The sequence below is a fragment of the Podarcis cretensis genome, assembly GCF_951804945.1.
Source record: "Podarcis cretensis genome assembly, chromosome: Z".
NCBI classification, from domain to species: Eukaryota; Metazoa; Chordata; class Lepidosauria; order Squamata; family Lacertidae; genus Podarcis; species Podarcis cretensis.
Genome location: NC_137184.1, coordinates 19,018,961 through 19,035,672, shown reverse-complemented (window position 1 = coordinate 19,035,672; position 16,712 = coordinate 19,018,961). Strand labels below are relative to the sequence as shown.

General features: G+C 49.2%; 1 protein-coding gene and 1 long non-coding RNA gene across 3 annotated transcripts; both read right to left on the bottom strand.

The window, feature by feature from the left end:
• Positions 1 to 478: 478 nt before the first annotated feature.
• On the bottom strand, positions 479 to 16,630 carry CCNB3 (cyclin B3). Of its 2 annotated transcripts, none has more exons than XM_079961381.1 (12): positions 16,523 to 16,630; positions 15,963 to 16,074; positions 15,125 to 15,202; positions 14,779 to 14,885; positions 14,044 to 14,203; positions 11,334 to 11,426; positions 10,881 to 10,973; positions 9,974 to 10,111; positions 9,453 to 9,608; positions 4,828 to 4,977; positions 4,475 to 4,605; positions 479 to 3,049 (listed from the first exon to the last, which is right to left on the bottom strand). In XM_079961381.1, the coding sequence occupies exons 2-12, from the start codon at positions 16,038 to 16,040 to the stop codon at positions 2,980 to 2,982; spliced, it is 1,254 nt and encodes a 417-aa protein (XP_079817507.1). In that variant the 5' UTR covers positions 16,041 to 16,074; positions 16,523 to 16,630; the 3' UTR covers positions 479 to 2,979. The 2 variants fall into 2 exon arrangements, with proteins under 2 accessions (XP_079817507.1, XP_079817506.1); XM_079961380.1 differs by lacking the exon at positions 16,523 to 16,630 and adding an exon at positions 16,250 to 16,398.
• LOC307207591 lies at positions 6,785 to 7,744 on the bottom strand. Its single transcript, XR_013834752.1, has 2 exons — positions 7,477 to 7,744; positions 6,785 to 7,425 (listed from the first exon to the last, which is right to left on the bottom strand). It is a non-coding gene; the product is annotated as an uncharacterized lncRNA (long non-coding RNA).
• Positions 16,631 to 16,712: the final 82 nt, after the last annotated feature.

The following is a 16,712-nucleotide window of genomic DNA, read 5'->3' as shown; positions in this document are numbered from 1 at the left end:
CTCTTTTGTTTCAGTCCACAATGGAATTTTTTCTCTACTATACCAATAGTTCAGGAACTTTTACCATTTTGTAACTAAGCAACATTTTAACTGCCTGTGCAGCTTTTTCTGACTACTGTATGGAAAAGCATCTGCATCTGACTCTTGGCAAAGTAAACCATTTTATGACTTGCCAAATGTGTGGCCTCTTGTCTGCTAGAGTAGTAGAAAAGGCTGGAAAGAGCTTTTAAAAGGGGACATCCTGTATTTCCATGTTTTTCCTTGCGGCATGTTTTATGTTAGATCTCTGCAGGTGTTCTCTCACCATCTGAGATCTTTTAAACTGGAGATGCCATGGGAGTTTGAACCCAGGACCTTTTGCATGCCAAGAAGGGACTCTGCCACTGAGCTGCAGAGGCCCTTCTTAAAAGGATTCATCCAGCAAATGCTGCCCCATAATTCTGTATCCCCCTCAGCCAACAACAACAACAACAGCAACAACAATAAGCAGAAGAATTTTATTATTTATACCCCGCCCATCTGGCTAGGTTTCTTCAACCATTCTGGGCAGCTTACAGCATATCTAAACACATAATAAAAAAACATAATAAAAGCACCAAGCATTAAAAACCTCCCAATACAGGACTGCCTTCAGATGTAATTCTTTATCTCCTTGACATCTGAAGGGAGGGCGTTACACAGGGAAGAAGGCCACTACTGAGAAGGCCCTACGCCTGGTTTCCTGTAATTTTGCTTCTCATGCTGAGTGAACCAGCAGGAGACCCTCAGAGGAGGACCTCAGTGTCTGGGCTGAATGATGGAGGTGGAGAGGTTCCTGCAGGTATACTGGGTAGAGGCCATTTAGGGCTTTAAAGGTCAGCACCAACACCTGGGGGGCAGGGTTGCAAATGCTTCCTTGCTCTCCACAACAACTGCTGGACTCCCTGGGTAAAGAGAAAGGCCTTCAGCACATCTCGAGCACTGTCAGCTAAGGATTGCAAAAGCTCTCAAATGACCACTAGATGGCACCAGTCATCAGTTCTTAAGAGGAGCTGGGTAACCTGCAGAAGCATATTTCCCTAGACTACAACAGAGATGGTGATCCAGGCAGGCTTGCTGGCTTTTTTTGCCCCTGGAAAGTAACATGAGATATTGGTGATGAGTCTTATTCCGCTTTTCAGCAGGAAGGAGGCATTCTTAAAAGCAGAAGGGAATAAAGTGCTACAAGCCTAGTTTGTGTGTGCCAGACCTTCTTTAATCCCTGGGTCCATCAAGTGCTAAAATTTAATCATACCGGATCAGCTTCCTGGCAAGGGTGTTGACCTATGCCAGTGGTTTTCAGCCAGTGTGCCGTGGCACCATGGGGTACCTTGAATGATGGTCAGGGGTGCCGCAGGCAACACTGGTCTCTGTCCCTATTTCCTTTCCTCCCTCTTCTGATGACCTCTCATGTCTCTACCTCCCAAAGGCTTGCACAGCTGTTTTGTTGCATCAGCCCTGGCTACACGCTCCCCAGGAGAATGGTGCCTCTGGGGCTGGCCAGGGGTGCTTCCCAGGTCCCTGTGAGGAGGCACCTCTCTTTGGGGCAGGGGGCACAGCTCAGAGACCAGGGGCAGCAGCTGCAGCTGCCCAGAGGACTCCCAAGGAGAGGAGGCCGAGGGAACACTCCACAAAGTAGGGTGAGGGGCTGCCGGCTCTGCAGGCAAGGGGTGACATAATGGCTCCTGAGCCTCACAGCTGTGCTGCAGAAAGAATATAGTTGTCCAAGGGAGCCGTGGACTCAAAAAGGTTGAAAATCTCTGGTGACGTGTAAGGAGAACTAAAAAAGGGCTCTGTGAGAGATGGCAAATCTCCACCCCTGGCTGCTGACATTGGGAAAGGAAGGCGCTGGAACAGCCCTGGCAATTGACTGCCTAGCTCAGGGGTCAGCAATCTTTTCAGCTGTGGGCCGGTCCACTGTCCCTCAGACCATATGGTGGGCTGGACTATATTTTGAAGGGGGGAAAATGAACGAATTCCTATGCCCCACAAATAACCCAGAGATGCATTTTAAATAAAAGCACACATTCTACTCATGTAAAAACAAGCTGATTCCCGGACCGTCCGCAGGCCAGATTTAGAAGGTGATTGGGCCGCATCCAGCCTCTGGGTCTTAGGTTCCCTACCCCTGGCCTAGCCTGTACTTGGATACCTGTAGTCAAGGAGAGACCAGCCTGCTTCCAAATAATTGGCTCCGTTGCTAAATTGTCCCAGGCCTCAAAACATTGCAGTGTTTGACCGGAGATGTGTGAGCATGGCTATTGAGGCTGAAGGGGGCTGCAGTTTCACAGCAGCTAGAAGGCAGCAAGATCCCCAGTCAATAGTTTCTCTGCAATCCCACCAGGCTATGCAGGTGATCAGGGACATGCTGCCCTGGGTGGGCAGGTGAAGCCAGGCCCCATCACTTGCAGGGAGAAGCAGGACAGGCCACAGGCTTTTGCTGATGGAGCTGCACAGTAGCCCAGAAGGCAGACAGGCAAAATAGCAGGAAGTGTCTTGTGCCGAGAGGCTCAGGTCCAAGCAGTCTGGCCAGAAGAGAAGGGAGGATGAGAGCTCCCCAAAATCTATTTTCCAGGACCTGGTCCCATTCAACTGAAGGGACACTCTGCATGCATCCGTCACCCCAAATATGGGACCACCCATTGGTCTCTGCTGAGAAAAGGGGTGCCACAAGCCCAAGAAGGCTGCTAACAAGGTGCACTTGAATACACTTTATTAACTTCTGTCTTTTCCTACAAAACCTGATCTTTAGCAAAAGTGATATGTTTTATTTTCCCCCACTACCCACCATACATTTTTTAAATATATTTTTTTAAATTGCAATTTATGTTACAAAAAGAGGAGGGGTTCTCTAGGGCTAATAGTACATGTCTATTTACAGGTCATCTACAGTGAAACAGCATTGCAGCACCTCAGCACAAGAACGTCCAAGGCACCTCCTTGGGTCCTGCCAAGGAAGAGCTAGCTCTGCAAGGCTTCCTCCAGCTTCCGCATGTTGATGGGGGGTATCTTGGCCACCTCAAAGAAGACCCTGTAAGGGAGAGAGAGAGAGAGAACTTAGGAGGCTCCACCTCACAGCAGCAGTTTCAACACTCAAAACTTGAAGTTACAGCTTCAGAATTGAGAAGGAAATTCACCTTCCAAGTCTTTTTTTTTTTTTTTACAGCCACATTTTTATGTTACTGAGCCAGCTCCAGTATTTCACAGCTTAGCTCACAGGCTATTTGAAAGACTGTATTCCCTCATATGAACCTGCCTGGGCTTTGAGATATTTGGGAGAGGCCCTTTTCTCCATCCCACAACCCGCCCAGGCACGCTTGGTGTGGGAGAGGGCCTTCTTGGTGGTGGCTGCTCCCAGACACCTCAGGGAGCTGTTTCCTGTCATGAGTATGTAGTATGAATGTTAGGCCCAAAAGAAAATGGAGAATTCGCAGAGCATGATATGCCGGCAAGCGAAGCGAGGAACTAGATTTATCAAAGAAGAATGTATGACGGTGGTGTTGTTTACTGAAAGCAAAAAGCCTCAAACAAAAACAGGGAGGAATTGGCAGTGGGCCACGGACATGAGATAAAGGTCCGGAACATACTGTCTGCCTGCTCTGAAGTATGACTAAGGAGGTTTTTTTTGATGATGGTCCAGGAGGAGAACATGAGAAGAGTGGTGCAGACAACCCATGGAGGGCAATGGGAAAGAAGACTATAAAAAGGACCCCTTTGAATGCCCTCAGTGTTGCTGGGACAATCACTACAACCCCAAACCCACAGCTCTTGCGAAGGCATGAATAACCTACATGAAGGGCCGTGTGAGTATGGATGAATGTGTGTGTGCTTGAACCTCTTGGTACCAAGATATTCATGTATGCTTGATTATATGAAATAAATGTTACATGAAAGGTGTGTAAACCCAGATCTGGTCTCCAACGTGTCTTACTGAAAGTCCTATAGAACACGGAATATCACTTGTCTCTCCAGATTTTTAAAGAACAAAGCCACCACAGTTTTGTGACACTCCCTCCCTAGAGAAGCCAGACTGGTTCCCTCCTTGCTCTCCTTCCACTGGCAGGTGAAGACTTCTTTGTTCCAACAGGCTTTGGGGAACTCACTGCTTTTAAGGAAAGGGCGTACATATTTTATACATCTATATAGTTTTAATCCTATTATTGTTTAGTTGTTTTCTAACAATTGCCCCCAAACACACCTCCATGTTTTTAGCTTTTTAAAAAAATATGTAAGCTACCTTGAGGCCCTATCAGAAAAGGTGACATGTACAATAACAATATTTCTACAACCTGCCTTTTCCAAGCCCATCCTCCTTCCTCCAACAGTTCTCCTTCCTTGGAGACAAAGCAAAAGTGGGATAATGGCCCTGGTTGCCAGCACTGAGAGTAGCCAAGTAAGGATTCTGCTTAAGCACAGATTTTTTTTGCAGCTCAGGGGCAGAAAGAAAAAGCCCTACCGGTGGGAGTACTTGCTGTGCACCGTATTGAGTCGTTCATCGTGCTTGTAGGTCAGCATGAAGTTGAGTTTCTTCACCAGAGGGTAAAGCTCTTTATCTTTGTAGCCACTGTAACGTTCTAGTGTGGGACCCTGTTGGGAGAGAGTGAGTGAGTAAGGGGCCTCTTTGCCCTACCCTGATCTGCCTGAGGATTCACACAACCGGAGGCTCCTCTAGCAGCTTTCTGAATTGGTTCTGGCTGCCCCACCCAAAGGGAGCCCTGCTTCGAGGGCCTCAGCCTCTTTGCCAGGTTCAGGAGCCACCAGCTGCAAGGCCCCGCCCTCCCTGCCACTGCTCCAAGGCCACTCACTCACCCAGCCCCCGAGCTCTTTCATCCTGAGTGCCAAAAAGAGGCAGGCGGAAGCCAGCTGAGAGGCGCTTTCCTGTACGAAGTCGTAATCCTGTAGGGTGAGTTCGCAGATGAAGCGAGCCAGCGTCAGAGTCTCCATGTTGACCTGTGCGCACTGCAGAGATGGAGAGTGAGAAGGAGGAAGCCATTGTGAGAAGAGGTCTGACGCAGAGTCTGCAGCGGTCAGAAGGGACTGTCAAATGTGCCTTTGGTAGCTTTCACTGTTATGAGCCATGGAACAGGAAACTGCCTTATGCCGACCCTCAGTCAATCTAACACAGTACTGCTTACACTTACCCTACCAGATGCTAGCGGGGATTGAACCTGGGAACCTCTGCATGCAAAGCAGACACTCCACCACTGAGCTATGGCCTGTATAGCCTAGATTCACAGCAACCTGTGGGACTTAGCCAACCCTTCATGTGCCCCCAACTAGGAGGCTGCCTGAGGTGGATCTCTCCAGCCTGTGTGCTGGAGGAACAAGACCTGCCAGCTCTAGCAGCCACAGAAGCCCAATTCCTTTCCCTTGCAGATTCTAGCACCCTGATCAAAGACAGAAAGAAACCACCCAAGACAAACTAAGGCCATTATTATTATTTAAACCTGTCACTTTATTTTTACTTTTTAAAGAAAAGTAACTCAAAGTGACTTACCTTAAAACCAGCGTGAAGCCAACAAAACCTAAAACCCACTAATATTCTTTAAAAGGAGGGACTAAAACATCCCACCCATGGAAGGAGGGGTGATTCACCAAAGGAGGATTCAGAAGGCAGCACCGACCCCTCTCGCTCTCCAGGCTTCAGGAAGCTATCCGCAAGCCTTGCAAGCCCGGCGGGAGTTCCCGCGAGCTCACGAGGCTTGCGGGCAGCAGCCTGCAGCCCCAGCGAGTGTCCACAAGCCTTGCGCGCCCGGCAGGAGGTCCCGCCGAGCGCACAAGGCTTGGGGTGGCAGCCTGTTGCCCGAAGCACAGGGAGCCCTCGGGAGGGCTCCCCATACTTCGGGCGAGTGTCTGCAAGCCTTGCGCGCCCGGCGGTAGGTCCCGCCAGGCCCGCGAGGCTTGGGGCGGCAGCCTGTTGCCCAAAGCACAGGGAGCCCTCCGGAGGGCTCCCCATACTTCGGGCGAGTGTCTGCAAGCCTTGCGCGCCCGGCAGGAGGTCCCGCCAGGCGCGCGAGGCTTGGGGCGGCAGCCTGCCGCCCGAAGCAGGCAGAGCCCTCCGGAGGGCTCCCCGTACTTCGGGCGAGTGTCTGCAAGCCTTGCGCGCCTGGCGGTAGGTCCTGCCAGGCGCGCGAGGCTTGGGGCGGCAGCCTGTTGCCCAAAGCACAGGGAGCCCTCCGGAGGGCTCCCCATACTTCGGGCGAGTGTCTGCAAGCCTCGCGCGCCCGGCGGTAGGTCCCGCCAGGCGCGCGAGGCTTGGGGCGGCAGAAGGGTCTCCTTCTGTTCCTTCTCCAGGTTCGCTGAAGGGCGATGCCCCTTCTCCCTCTCTGCGCAGCACCTCTCCTGTGAAGGAGGGGCGCTGGGCAGAGAGAGAGAAGGCGCAGTGCTCCTTCAGCGACGCGTCTGTCCTGGCTTCTGCTTTAGCCCTGTGCAGCCTCTTTGGGCAGGGGGAGCCTTCATCCCGCTGCCCTGAAGAGGCTTGGCGCGGTTACCCCAGAAGCCAGAACAGCCACACAGTATCCCAGAAGCCAGATCCCTCTTGCTGTTCTGGCTTCTGGGGTTCAGAATAATTTTTTCTTTTTTTCCGCCTCCCAAAACTAGGTGCGCCCTATCGTCCGGTGCGCCCTATGGTGCGAAAAATATTCGTTCTGGAGGTCCGTTCTTAACCTGATACTGTTCTTTACCTGAAGCACCACTTTAGTTAATGGGGCCTCCCGCTGTCACCGTGCCGCCAGAGCACAATTTCTGTTCTCACCCTGAAGCAAAGTTCTTAACCTGAGGTACTATTTCTGGGTTAGCGGAGTCTGTAACCTGAAGCATATGTAACCTGAAGTGTATGTAACCCGAGGTACCACTGTATAGCAATCCAAAGAGGCACAAAACAAGGATGCCCATGGTCTCCCTTCTTATTTATCCTGGGCCTGGAACCTTTAGTAATCCTAATCTGAGCAGCCGCAGACATCAAGGGAGTGGAAATAAAAGGCAGAATCTATAAATTAGGGCTCTTCGCAGATGACCTAATGGTCATAACACCAGACGCCATAAGCACAGCAACATCCCTAATCAGGAACTCAACACATTTGCAACAGTATCGGGCCTACAGGTAAATTTTGCAAAGTCAGAAGCTATGTGCTTCAATACCCCTCCTCACACCCAAAAAGAACTCACCAACGCCACCAAGATAAAACTACTCCAAGTTTGTACCTTGGGGTACAAATAACCAGAAACCTCAATAAATATACCTCCACCACTACAAGCCCCTGTGGCGACAATTAACAAAGAGCTAAAGAGATGGAACAACATGAACTTCACTCTCTCAGACAAAATAGCCATGATCAAAATGATCACCCTCCCAAAACTAACCTACCTATTCCAAACCATCCCAATCTGGATCTCCCCAACCCAACTCTGCAAATGGCAGACAAAAACTACACTCATTTATATTCTCACATAAAAAACCAAGAATAAGCCCCAAATACCTGCACCTCCCCTCCTCAGAAGGATGGAGAATCCCCAACATAGAAGCATATTACACTCCGAACCAAGTACGCTATATAATCCCATATCTACCAGAAGATGAGACAAAACAATGGATACACCTAGAGAGGGACACAATTGAAAATACCTGCACCACAGCATACCCACTCCTCCCAAATAAACTAAGGGAAATTCCCACAACATTCAACAGGTGCACACAGATCATGCTCAAAGCATGGAAAGAAGAAATAGGCAAAATATCCCCAACCCCATCCTAACTAATTCCCCTGGCATACCACCCATTATTCGACCACGCAGGACAGAACCTCGAGATAAAAACCTGGCAAATCAAAGGCTTATATCACTTAATAAACTTCTATAAAAATAACAAACCTTTGTCAACACAAGAAATACAAGACAAACTTGAAGACACCCAGATGCACTGGCTAACACACCACCAATTACCGTACATGCCCTCTTAAACAGTCCAGTAGTAAAATCAGCAGCAACTAGGCCCCTGACAACCTTCGGAAACCTCCTCCCCGAACAACAAAGGGACACGGCAAAGGGATGGTATCTGCAATATACAAAATACTACTCCAAAATCCCATGAATCCTCAGACACAATTAAAAAACAATGGGAGGACGACATAGGCTATGAGATTAACCCCACCCAGTGGAGTAGAATATGGTCTAAACCCCCCTTTAAATCCATATCATCAAAAAGGAAAGAACTCACTCTGAAACTCATCTACAGATGGTACCTAACACCAAGAAAACTAGTGCTAATATGCCCAAGAACCTCACCTAAGTGCTAGAGAGGGTGCACCTCCACAGGCACATACCTCTACATGTGGTGGGAATGCCCCCAAATTCAACTATTCTGGACAACAGCCATATGAGAAATATGTAAGATAGCTAAGCAAGTATTAGAAATCACCCCAGAATTGGCCCTACTAAACATCTTCCAAGACAATAATGCCCATTTACACCACAAAGAACTCATAACCCACCTACTTTCAGCAGCCAAAAACACCATAACCAGACACTGGAGAGACCTGTCAGGAGTAAGCATGGACCAGTGGTACCAAATAGTATGGGAAACAGCCCTACTAGAAAAATTAACCAATAAACTGAAACTGACACGGGGACAAATAGAAGACGACGCCTTCACCCCGGTATGACTCCACTTTATCACATATACAGCCCAACAAGACAACAACAAAAATCCACCAACAGCATACAAATCAATATGGCTAACCTGATCCAAAACACCCACCCACTCACATATGAAAACGAAGATCACCACAGCCAATCACAAATGAAGAACCGCTCCCTAGGCCAACCCCAACTTCTCTCACAACCAAGGGAACACAAGCAAATAGCAGAGAACCTGCACAAGCAAAGCTGACACAAACCCACACACATACATTAAGTAAAATAGAAATATCGCCACCCGACCCCACTCCAACTCTCCTTTCCCCCCTCCACCTCTTTCTCTTTTCTTCCTAATGTAACACTAATGTCTCAACAAATGAAAGACACTGCTCATACTTTTGTAACCAAGAATTCTTTAAATAGAAATACATTGAGAAAACTATCTATCTATCTATCTATCTATCTATCTATCTATCTATCTATCTCAAAGCAGGACTCAGATCATTCAAATCCAAATGGGATCCTAACAGCAAATACACCTTTTGTGTCAGTCGCTGTTATGAGCCTCATATAGGAAGCTGCCTTACGAGCCAGACCATCGGTCTACCTAGCTCAGTACTACCTGCACTGAATGGCAGCAGCTCTCCTGGGCTTCAGGCAGGGGACATTCATACCCCTACCAGGGGTATGATGCCACTGGGGATTGAACCTAGGATCTTCTGATGATGGCCTAGCCGACAAGAAAAGGCCCAGGTAATGTTTCACAAACACAGGGGCCAAACCCGAGGGTTGCTACTGACCTTGGCATATTGCCGGAGGAAGCGGTAAGCGATGGGGACGTTGATGTCATACCCGAGCGCTATCAGGATACTCTTTTCAGTGCAGAGGAGCACCTTTCTATCGTATGCATCATCACAGATGTACAGAAAGTCATCCACGCAGGGTGGGCAGCGCTCCTGCAGGGAGAGAGGGGAAGGATTGGGTGGGGAATACAAAACTATTAAAACTCTACAAAAAACCAACACAGTGCCAGTCCTTTCCTTAAAAGCAGTCAGTTCCCCAAAGCTTGTTGGAACAAGAAGGTCTTCACCTGCCTGTGGAAGGACAGCAAGGAAGGAGCCAGTCTGGCTTCTCCAGGGAGAGAGTTTCTAAGTTGTCTGAGAGGAGCCACCACCAAGAAGGCCCCACCCCGCATCCCCAACATGGGCTAGCTGATGTTTCCAAGCACTTTTCAAAGGCAGCCCTACAGTGGGTATGCTACAGTAGTTCAGAAGGGAGGTGACTAAGGCATGCATCATGGTGGCTTGCTGCTTGGGCTAACCTCAAACTTGGAGGCAATGAGGATGGCTGTGGAGCCAATGAGCTGCAGTCTGTCTCGCATGGTGGTCTCTTTCGCCAAAAAGTGGTCCAACAGCTTGACCGCCAAGTAAAGTGTCTCATGATTGAGCTCAAAGTTCTCCTGAAGAGGGAGGCAAAATAAGCCAGGTTACACATTGCTCAAAGACTTCCTAACCCTAACTGAAGCCCTAAAGAATAGAAACTTGAGGGCTGTGTTATTTTTAAAGGCAAGCTGGTCCTGCCAGGATGTTAAGAGGCAAAAAACAAAAGCAGGCAGCTGGTCTATACCCAGCATGGCTCTTGGGCAGAAAAGGGTTTCTTTCAGTTTGGGCCCCCTGTATGCTGTAGCAGCAGCAGCAGCAGCAGCTCTGCCCCTGAGCTGCCACCCCCTGTATAGTATTTCCCACCAGGAACAGGATTTGAACTTGCTCCCACCTTCTGTTCCACATTGCAGTGCTCCAATCCAATGACCAAGAACTTCAGGGTCAATGGACAATGTTGCAGGAAGAGTGCCAAAGGATGGACTAGCTCCCATTCTACACTGCAGCTGCAGACAACTCCCTCCATGGAAAATGAATCACTGAGTCCCAAACAGACCTTTTGCTGTTTCCTTTCTTCCTTGCCCAACGAGGCTCAGTCACAAGCAGGGGGACATGAACTGTGTCGCTTGGATGGGTGGATGGATGCCACCTACATAGGCAGCATTGCAGGGGGTTGGACTAATAATTTATTATTTACACCCCGCCCTTCTGGCTCAGTTTCCCCAGCCACTCTGGGCAGCTCCCAATCGAGTGTTAAAAACAATACGGCATTAAATATTAAAAACTTCCCTAAACTATGACTAGAGGGCTCTTGGAGAACCCTTCCAACTCTACCATTCTGACACCCACCTGCACTTCCACCATCCAGTCCACCAAGATGGCCCGCATTTCTGTGGTGATGTCAGGCTGATCCTTCATGTAGTCTGGGAGCAAGTACCTCTCCTGCAAAGGAGGGAATAGGTGAGAAGGAGCTGTGCCAGCAAGGTGCCCCTGCCCACCCCCAGCAGCCACCCAAAACTTCCACAGGGAAGAGGACTACCGAAGAACAGCCCTTGTTCTAGGACCAAGCAAAAGGTCAAAGCAACTGGCACATGGGTGGTGCCAGAATTTGCACCGACTATGGCTTCTCTTTGGATTCGCAGAAACTGGAATTACACAGAGGCACACTGCCTTTGACAGTATAACCCCCCAATATTGGCAGTTTCAACTCACGCACTCCCTGGTCAGCTTCCTTTGCTCCAGGGGCTGAGCTGTGGAATAAGGAAAGCACACCCACCACCCTAGCGCTCATCCCCACATTACCTCACGTTCCCGCATGTACATAAAGATGTCCAAGGCATATTCACAGTTGGCATAAGGGTCACCCGGCTGGCCATTGTTGTCGACTGGCATGGCCTGCACATCAAAGTATGAGTGTATAAATATAGATACAGAGAAAGGGGGAGAGAAACACATTCCAGGCTTCAAACTGCTTTATTTTCTACTTAGAGGAAATAAAACCAGCTTCAGAGAACTTAGTTCAGCTCTACCCTTTGGATGTACACAGAAGCTCTACTCCTGAGCTACAGCCCTTCGCCAGTCTTTCCCCCTAAGTGCTCATAGCAGTGTGGGACTGGTGGGGTTCTAATTGCAGTAACTTGCAGCTGGGTCTGTAGACATGGGCTTAAATGCAGGGGAAATCCACGGGCTCTGGGTGCAGGCAGAACTGCATAGAGGTGTGGAGTGCATGGAGCCACAAGGCCCATTGCATGACCTTTGTTATGTGACAAGCTTCTGAGCAGATGCCTAAAGCCATCCAGCAGACAGGAAAGGATAGCAGCTCAGGGGAAGAGCATCTGCCTGGCATGCATATGGTCCCAGGTTCAATCCCTAATGGCATCTCAGAATAGGGCTGTGAATGTCCCCTGCCTGAAACCTATGAAAGCTGCTGCCAGTCAGTGTAGAAAATACTGAGCTGAATGGACCAATGGTTGGTTTGACTCATTATAAGGCAACTTCCTGTGTACTGATGTAGATCCATCAATGTCTGCAAGCCATGAAAGCTGCAGAGAAGTGGACTTCCTGGTTTCCGCAAAATGGCAACTGGACTGAGAATCTGATGGCCCCGTCAGATTTGGCTTCGTAGAGCGAGGGGAAGAGGGCGAGGGTGACGCACCTCCCTCCAAAACCCCAAGAGGAGCATTGGGGTGCCTCGGGGTCCTGCAGCCTCACGGAGGCCCCGCAGATTGTCCGTTCTTTGCCTCCGTCCCAAAAGGAACGGAGAGTTTGGGGGGGGGGAGCCAAAGGAGCCGACGGGCTAAGTACTAGCGCAGCTCTATGGAATGCAAAACCACTGAATCCAGCCACAAGCTGCCAACATTCCAGACACTGAACCGCTTGGAAGGTGAAGAAAAACTGATTAATTTGGACAATCTGGCAAAAAACTGGGAGTGAAAAAAAGAAGTCCACTCCCATTACTGGTGCTATAGGCATGAAATATATGCAAGTGAAGTGTGAATGAAACTCATTTTGGAAGATAACTAATGAATTATTAAAACTAAAAGAATGCATGTTGCTTTTGCTTACATCAATCTCAAAGATTGGACTTATCCTCTAAACCTACGCTATCTTTAGTAAAGAAGTCTTTAAGCCCTCAGAGTGTTGAAGACATCTAACCTAACAGAATAATTGTGGATTTGTTTAAGAAAATAAAAAAGGACTATAATATTCATTGCAAATACTGGCCTGAATTAATTTTTAGAATGAATCAGTTTTATGTATATTGGTAATTCAAAACTATTTTGATATGAATGGATATTAAGGAGATATATAATTGTTAAATCTGCTAAAATTCATTTTTGTGACTAAAGTGGAAGGCGGGGGGAGGAGGCTGAATGTACTGGGCTATTTTACTGAATCTCTTTAAATGGCCTTGACAAAGTACTGACAAATAAAAGAATACTGTCCTTGGTGGGAAAGAACTTTTTGTTTTGGAATTTAATCTCGGAAAGGAAGCTGGGATAAGGGGAAAGAACTCACCCCGCCCCCAACTTGAACCAGAAATGCCAGAAGCAAAAATTTCAATGCTGAAACTAAACAGTGTAGTTGACTTGCTTTTAGAATTTAAGAATTTAGGCAGCTTTTCAAGTTTGGGAGAATACTAAATTACTGTCAGAGGCTGTGGGATAACTTAGAGAGGTGAATGCACAAACTATTAAGGTTGGAAAGGCTGGGGTGCGAGGTTTGAAGAAAATACAAGGGAAAGTAAGGTTGGTCTATATTAAAAATGATACCTTGTGTGAATTGATTTGGGAAGTTTTGATGGTGATGGAGATGAAGCAGAAAAGGCTGGTAAAGCGTATGAGAGGCTACCATATGTGGTGGCAATGTAAGAAAGCCTGGGATGTGATACATAAGGATTTGAAGAAAATGTTGAAAATGATTTTTGTTAAAATTGAAGCTGTGATTCTGGAAGCTACAGGACTTAATGGATTTACCATGCAAAAGACTGAGAACATTAATTGAATTAAAACAGCCAGTTGGAGTTCCTGAACCCTTTTCAAAGGCAGCCCCATAGGGAGTGTTACAGTAGACCAGAAGGGATATAGCTAAGGCATGTGTCACTGTGGCCAAATCAGACTTCTCCAGGAATGGGCGCAGCTGGTGCACTAGTGCAAATGCACTCCTGTCCACCCCGGAGACCCGAGCAGACATGCTCAGGGCTGAGTCTTGGAGCACACCCAAAGTGCAAGCCTGCATCTTCAGGGGGAGTGTGACCCCATCCAGGACAAGCTGAACCCCTATTCCCTGTTCTGCTTTCTGACTGACCAAGAGCACCTCTGTCCTGAGTTTTAAGTTCCTGTTCTCAGTGGTCAACCAGTTGCCCTAAAGGCAGGACCAACCAGTTGCCCTCAGGCAGAACCAAAGCACAAGAGCAATACTCTCCCCCCCCTGCAATTTCCAGAAGCTGGCATTTGGAAGTCTTGCTGCCTCCAGCCATGGACGCAGAGCACAGCCATTGATCAAGACACACCTCCATTGTCTCAGAGCAAGTGGGGTTCAGTGCCGACGCCATTTGATCCACCGATGTCAGGGAATGGTCCATCTCCTCTTCTTCGTCCTGAATCGCACCCTTCTTAGCAAATTGGTCAGAGTTTGGTGGTGCTTCCTCAGAGGCAGCTTTGCTTAGAGACCTGAAAGGGGACAGAGGGATAGTTCAGAGTTGTAATGGGACATTAGGACTGCTTGGCTGGGATGGAATGCCTCACCCCAAACACCTCAGTTAGCCACAAGGGACAGGCATGACTCCCAGTATTAAAAGAGCCTTCTGCATGGGCAGTGAGTGCTCTAACCACTTATCCCTCCCTTATCTGGATAGGATAATGATTCCAACTGAGAAAATAGAGAGATTGTGGGGGATGGGAAATGAAACCCCAATATTTTTAGGCATCTGCGATGGAACAGGGAGGAAAGCTGCTATATATTCTTCAGTAAACATAGACCAGCCTAGCAGAGGCAGAGAGAAGCCTCTCCTAAGCAGGTGGTACATGCAGCCATCAGTGCGATTCATTCTCCTTGTTAGAGACAGGCAAAAAGCCACTGACATGTGAGAGGCTGGTGCCACAGTTTGGTTCGATGCCTGGCTAGGTGCCACCAGCTTCAGACCACTTAGTAGGGTTTTTTGTGCTTTCATGACACAGGGTAGATCCCAGAAGTGGTGGGAGGGGAGATGGGGGCACCCCAACCCAACATGTGCTCAACCTCTCACTTTTTCACGACGTGTCCGTTGCTCTCTGTGACTTGCGGCAGAGTTGTTATCTCTGAGGCTTTCTTGGCCACCTCCTTCTTCCCTTGCTTCTGTAATGACGTGTGGGCCTGCAGGGGAGAGGCAGAGAGGCCGTTACCTGCACACATCCACTTTGATGGAGGCTGCAACCTCCTGGTTTTAGAAAAGCTGCTCCACATTCTTAGCCCTGGACAACAGTGGGAAAGGATCCATTCTTCCCAGACAAGTTAAGAGGGGTGGAGAGGCAGGCAGGTTGCTAATGGCACCATCACAACACAGGCAGTGGGTCACCCCAACCCTACCCCTAGGAAGAAGAGCACATACTTACATTGGTCATATCCCCAAATGCAGGACGCTTTCGGCAAGCCCCGAGGGGTTGGGGTCGCTTTGCCAGAGAGCTCAGCTCCTAAGATAAAGAGAGGTTAGCCAAAACAGGCCTGTGTTCAACAAGGGCCCTCACCTGAACTGCCTCAAACCACCCCTTCCCCTAAACCCAAAGCCTTGTCCTTGCAGACACAGACCAGGCAGGCAGGGCTGTGCAGTTCTCTGGAACAGAGCTAAGGGTATCAGTAGAAGGGCACATTCCTGTGTTCCTAAGCAGATGCCCCTATAAAGTCCACAAGCCAGGCTTTGAGCCAAGAGCCTTCTCCTGCTGCCCACCGGTGGTACACTGCCTTTGAACATGGAGGTTCTACCTATCCCTTCATAACTCACAACCACTTCATGAACTTGCTTGATATCTTTTTAGACCTCTGAGGTTTCCCCACTCAACACATGGATAACCAGCAATATGAGAATGGTTAGTGTCAGATTGGGACCAGGGTCCAGATCCTGCCTCTCAGGCTATCCTACCCTACAGGGTTGTTGTGGGGATTAAATGAGGAAGGAGAGAACCATGGACACCACCTAGCACTCCTTGGAGAAAAAAGTGAGATAGAGATGCAATTAAAACACACACACACACACACACACACACACACAAAACAACACTGCAGAAATGGCCCAGAAGGGTGCTGCCCAGGAGCAGTCCCAGACAGACATCGCTTGATACAGCAACCTGCCCTCAAGCAAGAGGTTGGGGTGGTAGGATGTTCATCACAGGGAGAGCACCTCAGCATGGGGTGTGGGGAGAGTGGATGACGAGGCTTCCCTCCTCCTAAACTCACCTGCTCCGCTTCGGCATTATCCGCACCCGCAGTTGCTCCGTCCACTTGGGACGGCACGAAGTTGCGCGGACGTGGCATCTTCCCAACTAGAAGCCAATCTCTCCAAAGAAACCTGGGGATGCGGAAGAATGGAGGTTGAAATGCTAACCTCTTGGAGGGCAACACCCCAGAGGGGACTTCCCGCCGCCCCCCCCCCCGGCCCAGGAGCGCAGAGCCCCCCAGCAAGCCTAGTTTTGCCCCACGGGCTCAAGGACGAGGAACAGCGACTGAGCGACTGCTCGGCTTACAGGGCAGGGGAGTCCCGATAGGAAAGACCAGGCAACAGCTGGGCACCCTGAAACAATGCGTAGTCAAGAAGGACGCTGATGAGTTCAAGGGGGTTTGCCCGCAGAGCCGCAAGGGCAAGGCGTGCCTTGGGCATCCAGAGGCAGCGGCGGTGGGGGCGGACTCATATCCAACTCCCAGGGTGAAAATTGGACAGGGATCCTTGCCCCCGCAGGAATCCAGCGGGGAAAGGCTTACCTCCCGGGGGACCCAGACCAGATCACCTGGTTACGTACCTGCTTTTGCTTTTTTTGCTGCTGCTTCGCTTCTTCCACTGCACAAAAATGCGTTTTTAAACATGCGACGTGGGTGGAATGGCGGCCTCCGATTGGCCCCCACAGCAGCCAATCTGAGAGCCGAAAATGCCCGCGGACGTTATCCAGAGTGGGCGGGGCGTGCAGGATTATTTTAGAATTTTTTAAAAAT